Source organism: Carlito syrichta, unplaced genomic scaffold, assembly GCF_000164805.1.
Source record: "Carlito syrichta isolate Samal-C Ts95f unplaced genomic scaffold, Tarsius_syrichta-2.0.1 Scaffold308743, whole genome shotgun sequence".
Taxonomy (NCBI): Eukaryota; Metazoa; Chordata; class Mammalia; order Primates; family Tarsiidae; genus Carlito; species Carlito syrichta.
This window is the reverse complement of record NW_007252839.1, coordinates 69,436-82,576: the sequence shown is the minus strand read 5'-3', so window position 1 is coordinate 82,576 and position 13,141 is coordinate 69,436. Positions and strand designations below refer to the sequence as shown.

Below are 13,141 nucleotides of genomic sequence, written 5' to 3'. Positions count from 1 at the left end.
AAATGCTTGTCCAATGAATGTATGAACAGATAGATGGATAGGTGGGTGGACAGATGGACAGATAGAACTTGCAACTTTGAAAATGTATTTGGATGCTTAAGAACTTAGACCTGTCTTCCAGTTCCAGGCAAAATGAAAATGAAGAACATAAAATAGTGACATTTCTTCAGCCTCCCAGTCTGCCACTGAGGTTAACTGAACAAGGAATTGGTTTTTTCCTGGAGGAGCTTGAAACAAAACAAAACAAAAAACTTGTGATTTTTCAAAAGTTGCGATGCATACCTTCCACAACTTGACTTATACTCACTGGAAGGCAATTTCTAGTAAATAAAAGTGGTCTAGAAAAGAAAAATAAGGTTTTTAGTGATAGATTGTTATATTCATAACTTTCTATGTTGTTTTTCTTCTCTCCAATTTAGTGGTCAATTTTCTCTTGCTGTTGTTGGCCTGAACATAACATCCTTGGGTTTGCGCTCCCTCAAGGAGATCAGTGATGGAGATGTGATCATTTCAGGAAACAAAAACTTGTGCTATGCAAATACAATAAACTGGAAAAAACTATTTGGGACCTCCAGTCAGAAAACCAAAATTATAAACAACAGAGGTGAAGACAACTGCAGTGAGTACTGGCTTCCTGTTTTGCTTATGGAGATGGATCCAGTGGGTCACTTATTTTCATTTAGACATTGAAGGGCCGATCTCCAATGAGTAAACTGCGTTTTTCATTCCTGGCCACTGGCAGAGCAGATCTGAGTTCACATGCTGGTCTGGCCCTCCCCTGGCTGTGAGAGCTCCGTCCATTCACTAACTCTCTCTAGGCTGGGATTCCTCACCCATGACGTGAAGATAGTAGCAATTCTCACACTACAGCACTGTTGAAAGAATCCAATGAGATTCTGTGTTGAAGCTCTTGGCACAGTGCCTGGCACTTCGCGGGTACCCACAATCTGCACCATGGTTCCACCAGCTGTGGCGTTTGTCATCAGAATACCGCCGGGTCCGGTCCAGGGTGCAGGGAGGAAGAGACCTGCAGTTGGCTTCTGGGAAACTCCGCCGGTGTCCTCCTTTCAGGGGTATCCAATGTGTCTGTTTAGCTCAAGAGCAGAGCTCATGGTCCCTCCCAGAAAGGCAGTGTCTCCCCTGGTCCCTTGAGTCCCTTGCATAACTGAGTTCTGTGACTCACTGTCTCCTCAGAGGCCACGGGCCATGTCTGCAATTCCTTGTGTTCGTCAGAGGGCTGCTGGGGCCCAGAACCCAGGGACTGTGTCTCCTGCCGTAATGTGAGCCGTGGCAAGGAGTGCGTGGACAAGTGCAACGTGCTGGAGGGGTAGGAGTTTACTTTTTGATCTCTTGTTTTGATCGAAGAGGAGACTTGGGATGGTTTTCATAGCTTTACAGTTAGTTCTTCAGTTTTATTTTCTCCTCCTTTTCTTCTTTTTCCTTTGTGAGTGTGTGTGTGTGTCTATGTGAGGGGGAGTTGATTGCTTGCATTTGACACCCTGGTAATCATAACAGAAAATAAGCAAACTTTTTAAATTATTACCTAATTGAATCCAATAATTTGGAGACTCTCTTTTCCTGGAAGTATCTTACACTTTTCTAAGCTACAAAAAGTTCTCAAGACAAATAGGACAAGCATAAGTGGCTCAGGTGGCCAAAACCATGGCCCTTTGGTCTTCTCTTTGCAGCCCACTATCCCTGGTGTGTCAAAATATATTTAGTACACATTAGATTTTCTGGTTTATGTGTCCCCAGCACGCACTGGACATTGAACAGTGCTTGATGTTACAATTTTAAGCATAACCATAGACAAAGAAATAAACAATTAATATAATGTTTGTTGAATTTAGTTGCATTCTATAAAAAGTGTAGTCTGTGTATACTATGAGAATCTTGATATTGATGAAAGGCTTTGAATGACTACAAATAATGATGAAAAAACAATAGAAAAGTAAAATGGAAGAATGGAGAGAGGTATAGGCAATTTTTTATAAAAACCTAAGAGAAAGGAAATGTGATAGAGAAGAGCCACAGGAATTAGAGATGAATGTAGGAAATCTTCCTTCCGGGTTCCTTGTCAGGGAGTGGGCCACAGCTTGGACCCAGAAATATTCGGGAACGGGTTAAGAAGACCAAGCTCAGTTGTGTAGCAATCCTTTAGCTGATAGACTCAGAATAATTTGCAAAATTGATAGTGCAACATCAAGTAAGAAATGTGCGTGCAGTCTTTACTGCTACAAGCAAACATGCATCACACGTTTTCAGCTTCCAAGTCTCTCCCAAGAAGACACCTCTGTCCGAGTGCCCTGCCGCTTCCTGCTAGTGTGGACAAAGCTGCTGTCTGGCAGCCCCTGCTCTCTTCGCAAGACCGGCCCCTTCAGCAGGGGCAGTGGCCCAGGAAGAAGCACAGAGAGCACATCATGGCATCAGACTGGAGTTAGTCAGTGCCACTGGCCGAAAGGGAGGACCTAGGCCATATGCTTTTGAGTGTGAACACTCCTTTTTCACTGCTTGGAGCAAAGACCTGTGGTTAATTACCAGGCAGATTCCAGCCCTTTTAACAGCCAGCACAACTGTTGTCTTTTCTTTTTTCTTTTCTTTTCTTTTTTTTTTTTGAATCAGAGTCTCACTACGTCACCCAGGCTGGAGAACAGTGGCACGCTCATGGCCACCCCAGCGTCAACCTGCTGGGCTCCAGCGATCCTTCCACCTCAGCCTTCCAAGGGAACCACAGATGCATGCTACCACACCCAGCTGAATTTTGATTTATTGTTGAGACGAGGTCTCACCAAGTTGCCTGGGCTGGCCTCAAACCTGCAGGGTCAGGCAGTCAACTTGCCTAGGCCTCCCAAAGTGCTGGGATGACAGACTGAGCTACCTATTTGGCCAACGTTGTCTTTTCAGTCAAGCACTAGCACCTTGCTTAATGTTGATCTGTTCGCTTTGAGGAATGTTGAAAATATCACAATGAAAATTTTTCACGCCTATGTTTCATACTTACTGTTTTCATAATAGCCACTGAACAGATTTTATTGCCTCTTCTACCTTTAGTCTGTAGTTATTGTTTATCTCCAGCTTAATTTAAGCATCCATGAACCTGGTAGCAGAGGCAGGGGCCACCTTTTACGGACTACTTTTTTCACCTTTTGGCTTGCTTATTGCCTAATCTAAAAAAACGGTGCATGTCGAAAATGCAGGGACAATGGCTTGGTTATAAATGAAGCTTCCATTTTTGCTCAGAGAGAAGGGTTCCATTAATAAAATCAGTCTGTTATATTACAGGATAGTTGATGAGTCCCAACCCTTTGACCTTTACCTAAAGTTATTTTGAGTTTCTCAGAGAGGACAGTCATAACCACCCAAGTGTGGAAGCAGCATTTCAGGGGACAACACTGATCTGCTTTCTTCTTCCCCATTTCAGCGAGCTACGGGAGTTTGTGGAGAATTCCGAATGCGTACAGTGCCATCCGGAGTGTCTGCCCCAGGCCATGAACCTCACCTGCACGGGACGGGTAAGGAGCCATTCAGGATATTCACTCCCACTTCATGGGGAAAAGTCTTCACAGAAGCATACCACCTCAATGACCCAAGTCACCATGTAGCTGAGAGAGAAAGTCATCAAAACCACTTCGAGGGGAGACAGGTGTGATCTGATGGCTGTGTCAAAGCAGCTGTGTTTGGGTGTAGTTATCACCTGGGAAGACCCTTCACCTTTCCTGTCCAACACCCCCATCCTTATCTATACTTACTAAATTCCCAAATTCAACTTCTCTAAACTTATTAAATCCCCAATTTTACAGTTGACTGTTGTCAGTCACTTTCTTCCATTTCTGACATCTGTCATTATTGCTTTACCATTTTAATCAAATACTCTTAAATTCTTACTTAACATTAATTTCTAATTGCTTTAATATATATGTATTTTTTAGTTGGAGTCTTACTTTGTCCCCCAGGCTGGAGTGTGGTGGCATGATCATGGGTACTGCAGCCTCGACCTGCTGGGCTCAGGCTATCCTTCCGCCTCAGCCTTCCAAGTAGCTGGGACTATAAGCGCATGTCACCACGCCAGGCTAATTTTTGGAATTATTGTAGAGATGAAGTCTTGCCATGTTGCCCAGGCTGATCTCAAACTCCTGGGCTCAGGCAACCCTCTTGCCTCGGCTTCCCAAAGTACTGGGATTACAGGCGTGAGCCACTGCACCCAACCGAGTTGAGGAATTTTTACAGAAACTCCTAACAAACTTTTTTTTTAAGTTTACAGTTTCATATCGACGTATTCAGTAACAATCCTGTAAAGAACATAAGTGAAAATTCAGGTCCCTCTCATCCAAAATGTTCTAATGTTGTTAATTCTTAGCATTATTTCATGATTAATATAAAAAGTTCTGTCTGGATTGGATCCTCAACAGTCATTTCTAACTCTACTAACTGAAAACTTTTCTTAGAAGTTCTCTTAATCAGGCAGAAGATGACACAATTGTGTTTACGTTTGAAGTCTGCCATGTGCTTAGTTACAAAGTAAACAGTTGGCTTCTAGGTCTACATTTTTTTAGGTTAAATTTCCATCGTTAAAATAAAGTAATTGGCGATATTGACTTAGTCTATTTGTGTGGATCTGGGCACACTCAGCCTTTGAGAGGACAAAACTAAGACATTAGAGAACTTTACCAAGGGGAAACTCTCTCCCTACCTGTTTTACTTAAGTCCCTTCTGGAGTGTGGGGCACACCGCCCAAACGGTGCCAATGCTTGCATTTATGTGAGCTTTGCCAGGGTATTCCAAGTTTTAAAACAGAATCACATGTGGCATGTTAGTCAGTCTGTGAAGCAGCCGCCACTTTGCAGAGATGTGCCACCTTCTTGTCACTGAGGGAAGCACAGGCAGGGGCTTTCTTGCATTTACCTTCCTCAGAGCTTCCTTCTGACTTCAAATGCAATGTGCGAGAAAGAATTACCAGAGGCGGGCTCGGTGACTCAGCCTGTAATCCCGCGCTTTGGGAGGCTGAGGTGAGTGGATTGCCTGAGCCCATGGGTTCAAGACTCACCTGGGCAACTTAGCGAGACCTCATCTCTACAATAAATCAAAAAATTAGCCGGGCATGGTAGCACGCGCCTGTAGTTCCAGCTACTTGGAAGGCTGAGGCGGCAGGATCGCCAGAGCCCTGCAGGTCGAGGCTGCGGTGGCCGGGAGCAGCCACTGCACTCCAGTCTGGGCGACAGAGTGAGACTCCAACTCAAAAAAAAAAAAAAAAAATGACCAGTGACGACATGGGTCTACACACAGGCCAATCAAGATGGTTCCTACAAGGAAAGATGCCCATAGTGTACTACACAAAATGCAGTAGGCATATCGCTTCTCTTGTGTTTATTTATGTACGTTATGTCCATCCAAAGTCAGGAAGACTTTCTACTAAGCAATTAACAGTGTCCCCTTCGAGCAAGTGCAGTCACAGAAGAACTTGTTTTCTACTTTAAGAACTTCCTTATTATTCAGCTTTCTTTTACCCCACACTAAATATTTTAGTTACTTCCATTTTGAAAGAGAAAGGGAGAAGAAAGAGACATGCACCCGTATTTGTCTCCACTTTGGTGTAGGGACCGGACAGCTGCATCCAGTGTGCCCACTACATCGATGGCCCTCACTGTGTCAAGACCTGCCCGGCAGGCATCATGGGAGAAAACAGTACCCTGGTCTGGAAGTATGCAGATGCCAGCCACGTGTGCCACCTGTGTCATCCTAACTGCACCTACGGGTGAGTGGAAGGTGCAAGAGAACAGAATGTTTCCAGGCTTGCAAATTCATAGTTTGAAAAAATCTTCAGTACTTTCAGGCAATGAATTACAGAGGTTTGTAGTTGAGCCAATGACTTAAGAGGTTTTGGCCCTATGGCCAAAGCTTTCAGCCACATGCTCTGGGCAGACCTTGGTGTGGCAAGGATGCACGTCTGCTGCACACAGCGTCTCACACCAGGGCTGTGTTCCACAATGCCGCGTGTGGTGACAGGCATGCACAACCGTGAGGCCACCTTGGCCACTTCCAGAGATTTTTACAGATCTCTCCGGACCACCAAGATTAGCATGGGGGCTGATTTTTGTGTTGTTTTGCAATGACTAAAAGGTCACATAGCCTGGAAGTTGCTTACAGACACCTTCCTCTTAGCTGCACTCTGCCTGCCGAGTATTCACATTGCATTACACCCAATGGCAGGGAGAGACCCCCAGTGGGGTAGGTCTGATTCCATCAGCAGTCATCATTAGAGAAGGCTTTTTATCCTGGACTGTTTTGGGGTTCGTGGGAGGTAATGAAGGGCAAAGTAATGAGGCCTCCCTGGGTGTGCCACTATCCGAAGAAGGCCATGTGGTTGGCCATGCGTGAAACCCCAAGGCTTTGTAAGACAACACTGTCTGACATCAGGAAAAGAGAGCCCAGACCCTGATCCAAGAAGATTGGAGTGTGGAGATCAAAGCTGTTCACTGAGACCTGGGGAGCAGGGGCAGAAAGTGTTTAGGACTTTAGGCGACGGTGTCCACAAGTGCTCCGGATCCTCCTCACATGTGGAAGTGCAGCTGTTCATCTTTCTCCAAACCATGAAATGGGAGCCTCAAAACTGCCTTGCTCTGCCTTTTTAAAGCATCGACTACCATCAAAATAATGATGGTGGTCTGTCCCGCTAGCACAGGAACCCCACTGCTCTGGAGTCACACTTAAATCGGGTTCTGTCCCCTCTGCGTGGTAGACATTTCAGTTAAGTGGGAACAGAGGAGGCCCCTCGGGCCTGACTTTCTGGGTCTGTAATCACTGTGGCCACCTCCTGCCACTGGTATGCATGTTGTCACGCATCGTCCTTGCCCCTTTCCTTCCCACCACTACTTCATGTGTGCTGCCGAGGTCCCAGCATGTCTCCTACCCAGCTCCTTCCTTCCACCCCCATTGACAACAACTTAACTTATCATTCCTTCTCTCTCATCTTGTCTAGTAACCTAGCTGTCATCCTCAGGACTCACCTGTCCTTGTTCCCTCGCTGCCCGCTTACTATCCAGAGCTCAGGCTTTGTCGTAACTTGCGGTGACTCCACAGTGCCAAGCTCCTTTGTAATCAGTGTAGGTCCACAGTGCGTTTCTGGTCCTGGCTTGCTGTCTCTGTCCCCACTGACATTCTAGAGCCAGCTGCAAGATAACTACCCCTACACCAAAAGCAGTGGGTGAAAACTCTTCCGTGATGAACTGGCTGCTTGTTCAGTGCTAGAATAACCCCTGTCACAGAGTAGACACTCAAGGATATTTGCAGAGTGAACAAATGGATAAATGCATGATAAGTAGATTATTAAGCCCCTCCCAACATCGAGACATTGTGATTTTAGGGATTCAAGAGTAGTTTAACACACGTGCCTTATGATTTAATGTTAAAATCTCCAGGAAAGAAAATCACAGAAGTAGAATGAGAAAAATGTGTATTTTTCTTTCAATCCCTGCAGATGTGCTGGGCCAGGTCTCGAAGGCTGTGGGTAAGTTATTCACAAGGTTGTGTCTTATGGACCCAACAAATGGGTAAGTTATTCACAGTGTTGTGTCTTATGGACCCTGTCAAAACCAGTCAGAGTGCAGTGGGTAGAAAGAATGCTTCTGTGCACTTCTGACCGTCCTCTATCCTTGTCAGGTTTCTGCATCTCTGGGCCACCGTAGGTCCAGCACGAGGTCCCGGCAGAGACTACCCCACTGGCTCCACCCTCCTCCATGCAGACTTGGCTCCCTGGCAGAGGCCCATGGGCGCACAGGCAGAGGCTCTCCCTAAGGAGCTGGTGCTCAGTGCCGCTGCCTCTCCTCACGCCTAACCTGTCCTGGGCTTGTTTGGTTGCCTGGTTTTGCTGCATCTTTCTCTTCTTTTTTCCCACTCACACGGGTGGCCGCATCACAAACCTGTGTTTGTAGACTTTCTGTTCAATGACAAAGCTCCCACTGGTGGGGCATACCGCTCCTTGCTTCCTTTTCTGAACACATTGCCCAGCAAAGGTAGGTGGGCTTCCTTCAGCATGTAAATTCCAATCGATTTGCCATTATGGCTTGAAATACTGCTCTGAGGAAAGCACAACTGTCAGTTTCTGTAAGACTTATCAGGAAACAGTGGTATTGCTAATCAATGGTGTCTAGCCAGGAACCAGGAATGACACACACAATACCTATTGGCCATTTCTGATGTCTCCAAGTGTGAGCCACACTTCTAGCCCCTTGGCCATTTGTGGTGACATCTGCAAAATCCCTCCCTCATCAACACATCTTCAACTCTAACATATTCCTCTGCTCCAGAATTGAGAGTGCTGATCCATCCTGCCATCAGATGATGCAGTAATGAAAAATAAGGCAGTTTCTCAGCGACGGGGTCTCCGTTAATCCCCACCTTGTCACTGAGCCTACGAAACACACAAACAGCAAAAGTTTTCCTGTCTTCGCCCTACAAGCTCAGTAATCTTATAATGAGGTTTTCCATTCAATATCCACTTTGAAACCTGGCCATTCTTTGTTATATTTACTTCTTTTTTCTTCTCATTCACTGAACCTCACTACTGCAGCACCCAGTGGACACATACTCTGTAACAAATTATCCCTTAAGTCTTCCAGTATTCCCTCAAAGTAGTAAACGCTTACTGATTTAAACTGCAAGGATTGGGGATTTGGTATAACACAGATGAATTTGGCACCTCTAAAAGAAAGTGTTGTAAACTTTCACTTTCATGAAGAAAATTTGGCCCACTCAAGAGAAATTTTAAGGACTTTGGCATCTTTTTAATATGCAAATGACACTGCTAATTCATCTTTGATATTAAGTAACATCTCTACCTGGAAATATAAATCCAGTTGCCAGCAGCTCAAACGAGATAGATACTCAAGAATAATAGTTTTCTGAAGAAAGTTTCAGAATTCTGAATTCAGAGGGTCCTTTCCTCAGTGAGCGGGAACACCTGACTTCTGAGTTTCTTCTCTCTCTCAAACTAGACCTGACCTCCGCCGGAGGGAAGAGTGAATATGCCTTGTGGTCTGAGAGCGAATGATGACTTCACTCATCACATGATGCTTCTTATATCTAAGTCCCAACATTTTACAGTCTCCTTCGAGCCCATTCATAGAGCATTTAACACAGATGCACATCCAGTCTCAAGAGCGAAGGACTTCCAGAGGAATCTCAATGTTGCCAAAAGGTCCCCTCACCCAGCCTGGCCAGGAGACAGTGCCTGGCTCGTGTGCATGGACTACGGTTCTTCAAGTGTGTGCAAATGTTCTTGGAATAAACAAAATACAAGTCCATATAAAAAGCATCATTGATGTCTGAATTATTTTTTTGAATTACTTATTTACTTAATTAATCATTGAAATCTAATCATATGGAAAGATCCAAATAAGAGCTCAACTTAGAAAAGGTGAAGAAGAGGGTGCAGGGGAATGGAGCAGGGCACCCTAGAAGCTGGAAACATTACCCTAGAAGTCTTGAATGGCTTTCTTTAAACGCCACTCAGGTTCCCACTTTCCGAAATGATTTTAAAGGATGGCCATGTACCAAAACTTGCAAGAAATGTGTAAAATGCCAGTGTCATAAAATCTCTGGACAAACCTCCCCTTCCCTGTCTCTCCACCTGCCTCCAGGCCCAAGATCCCATCCATTGCCACTGGGATCGTGGGGGGCCTCCTCTTGCTGGTGGTGGTGGCCCTCGGGGTCGGCCTCTTCATGCGAAGGCGCCACATCGTCCGGAAGCGCACCCTGCGCAGACTGCTGCAGGAGAGAGAGGTGAGCTGTCGGGCCCTGGGTGCCTCTTGCCGCCGGCACCCTCAGGAGCCCTTACTACTTGGGTAGGAACTAGGGGCGTTCTTTGAGAACTTGCAGTTTGCAGTATTGTATATTAGATGCATAGTTGTATTGTTATGATGGAAAAACCAGAAAGACTCTCTGAGTGTCCGGTTGCACTCAACCGGTTATGTTACAACTGATGTGGAAATGCTCCTAGATTAAGTTCTGCAAAATGTTCCCAGAGCTCTGTAGAATGCCCATGTGTGTGTGTAGAGGGAGATGCTAGCCGTTGAGCTCCCATGGAGGTGCTATGGCTGAGATAAGACAATGTGGCTTTGTCCACACAGTGGCCGTTCCTTTCTGAGCTCTGTGTGCAATGGCTATTACCAGCTGGCATCTGCATCCAGCCCTGTGTTGGAAGCCACTCTGGAAGGAGAGGCCCAGCAGCACACAGCATAAGGATGCTGTGTACGATGGGCCCTGACAGGCCCCCAAATGAGCACCATGCAAAAACTGTCCTCACAGAGGTGTTCAATCCAGCGAGTTGGCATGAAAATAGAAATTAAAAGTAACATTTTTTGAAATGTATCTGTTCCGCTCAAGAACACCTGTGTCAGACAGTCTCTGCTTCTACTGACTTTCATCAAGTTCCTTAGAGAGTGTGTGCACTTATGCTTCTGAACTAGCATGATGATGCTGAGGGACATCTCGGCTCTACTTCCTTGTCTCCTGTAGCTTGTTGAACCACTTACACCCAGTGGAGAAGCTCCCAACCAAGCTCTCCTGAGGATCTTAAAGGAAACCGAATTCAAAAAGCTCAAGGTGCTGGGTTCAGGAGCATTTGGCACTGTGTATAAGGTGAGATCCCTGGGGACAGGCCAGCACCATGACCTCTAGGGCTGGAGACAGGCCAGCACCACAGCCTTCAGGGCCGGGGACATGCTGGCACCATGGCCTTCAGGGCTGGGGACATGCTGGCATCATGGCCTCCAGGCTGGGGACAGGCCGGCACTGCAGCTTCCATAGCTGGGGACATGATGGCCCTGCGGCCTTCAGGGCTGGGGACATGATGGCACCACGGCCTCCAGGGCTGGACCCACCAAGCCCCTCAAGAGTCCTCAGTGAGCAACTTATTTTCATTATCATCATTATCATCTACTCTCTGTCTTGCTGAGGGTTTGGGAAATCCCAATGTTTTTCCCAAGTTACTGAGAGGACATATTTTTTAACCACAGTGACAGATTAGTGGTCCTGTGAGACCAAAGGCATGTTATGGAGTATGTCATTGACTTTGCAGTGGGTGGTATGGCACAGAGCATGTGGCATGAGGGTTGCCTGTCACAATGTTAAAGCATTAGAATAAAGACCCTGGTCCAGTAGGCTCCTCTTAATTTGTTTTTTTCTAGATTCTTTTTGCATAGTCTGATTTCAAGTCAGCCTAAACCCACCCACCATCTTAGAATTCTGGATGAAATGGTCCACGCTGAGTTTATAATTGGCACAAGCTTAGAGGTTTTTAAGAAATCTAAATAGTTATTTTGATCTGTGAAGCCTGACAGCTAAAGAGCTGCTGAGACATCACGACCCCCCACATTTGGCCTTGGAGTGTGGAGCTGTGACTCAATTGTCCCTTGCCTTTGGGAGTATCACTGATGAAATCCACCCAGCCACAGATCGGCGTGGGTCTCAGTAATACTTTCTCTATCTTTGTTACAGGGACTCTGGATCCCAGAAGGCGAGAAAGTTAAGATTCCTGTGGCTATTAAGGAACTGAGAGAAGCAACGTCTCCGAAAGCCAACAAGGAAATTCTTGACGTGAGTTTCTGCTTTGTTCCACAGTGGTCCATAGGCCCTGGATCTTTGTGGCTACCTCTCTGGTATCTGGCAACATGCTGCTCTGTTTCAGACATTGTTCACCACCACATTCTGCATGTTCACTTTTCTTGTCTTTTTTCCCTCTAACTATAGCTGGTGTGGTTCTTTTACAGAGGAGACTCACCTCTTCCAATCTGTTGTCTGCCCCAAAGGCTGGGCGTTACCATTGCTGGGCATCTCCCAGGGGCCAACCTTAGCACTCACTTCCTTATGTGTTCATGAGGAAGCTAGAGCACAGGCATTGTGTTCAATATTTTGGGGGTAAAGAAATGGCGACATATGAAAGCTTGCGGGGCCTCCCCTATCAGGGTGAGGCTCAAGCCCACCCTTATTTCTGACTCTGAAACTTGCATTCAGCTTGCTCCTCCAAGTCATCTCACCTTTGAAATGGTTCTTGTCATAGGGGCCTAGAGTTCATGACATGGTGCCCACTCTGTAAACTGTTGCCCACCGTTCCCATACTTTCTCCCAAAATAATTCTCATGGTGTTTTCCAGTGTCCGCTGGTTGTTGCTTTATACAATATGTCCTTGGCATATTCCACATGATCATTGCTACATTTTTACTTTAAATTCTCCTGAACTTTCTCTACCTTCTCTGGACCATCCCCAGCCAATGGTAGGGCTACTCCCTCTGGGGAAGAGACTGGCTGGGAGGCCACCCTGGAGTCCATTAAACACTGTCTGGGGCCTGCTGTGAATTGATGGAACCTCTTCCTCTTGTCCCAGAGAGAGCAAGCAAAAGATAAGGTACGGGGGCTCAGGCAGAGGACTAGGAAAACAGAATCAGCATTTATTGCCTCAAAAAAATCTAGAGAATTTATTTGATCTTATAGCCAAGAAGGACAAAAGCCACCTTGTACCTAACCCACCAAATACTTAGTTAGCAAAGAAAACATGGGTCTCCTTTTAAATATCTCTAGACAAAATCAATTTTTCAGTGGCAAAATACTCTATATTTTATCTAGGTAACTTTTTATTTTTATAATAGTGGAGAAAATCCCAAATGGTACTCTTATAAATGAAAAACGATATATTAATACAGTCCATAGAAAAATCTTGCAGGTTGATAATACACTTATCAAGCAAAATTCTCTTTCATTTTAATGGTTTACAAATACTGTCAAGTCCTATTATCGTAATCACAAGAAATATAGATAATCTGTGAAGCTTTTTCACTTATAACCTCTAACCCCCTCACCTATGCTGTTAAAAAGAAAATCTTTGTGTAGAGTTTGCTCTCTTAATTCATTTTTGGCTCATGCAAGAAGTTCTAATTGCACAAAATCATGTTAAAATGTGGTTTTCAACGGTGCAGACGAAGGAGGGTTTAGAAGTATTCTAAGACAATAGCTATGCTTTAGGAAGGAAGCAGCGGCTTTCACTAAAGAGCTCCCCTCAGGACCTTTGAATTGGAGGAAATCTGCGCTTGTGAGGGTGGAGATGGGATAGAAGATAAGGAAGTTGAGACTTCCAAGGCAGCAGCACTGG

General features: G+C 45.5%; 1 protein-coding gene across 1 annotated transcript in view; it reads left to right on the top strand.

The window, feature by feature from the left end:
* The window catches only part of EGFR (epidermal growth factor receptor), a 56,578-nt gene that overhangs the window by 16,457 nt on the left and 26,980 nt on the right, over positions 1 to 13,141 (top strand). Inside the window, exons 11-18 of the mRNA XM_008065664.2 lie at positions 420 to 619; positions 1,195 to 1,327; positions 3,422 to 3,512; positions 5,595 to 5,752; positions 7,475 to 7,504; positions 9,636 to 9,777; positions 10,513 to 10,635; positions 11,494 to 11,592. Coding sequence (XP_008063855.1) covers positions 420 to 619; positions 1,195 to 1,327; positions 3,422 to 3,512; positions 5,595 to 5,752; positions 7,475 to 7,504; positions 9,636 to 9,777; positions 10,513 to 10,635; positions 11,494 to 11,592 — 976 coding nt within the window. The remainder of the gene's footprint in view (positions 1 to 419; positions 620 to 1,194; positions 1,328 to 3,421; positions 3,513 to 5,594; positions 5,753 to 7,474; positions 7,505 to 9,635; positions 9,778 to 10,512; positions 10,636 to 11,493; positions 11,593 to 13,141) is intronic.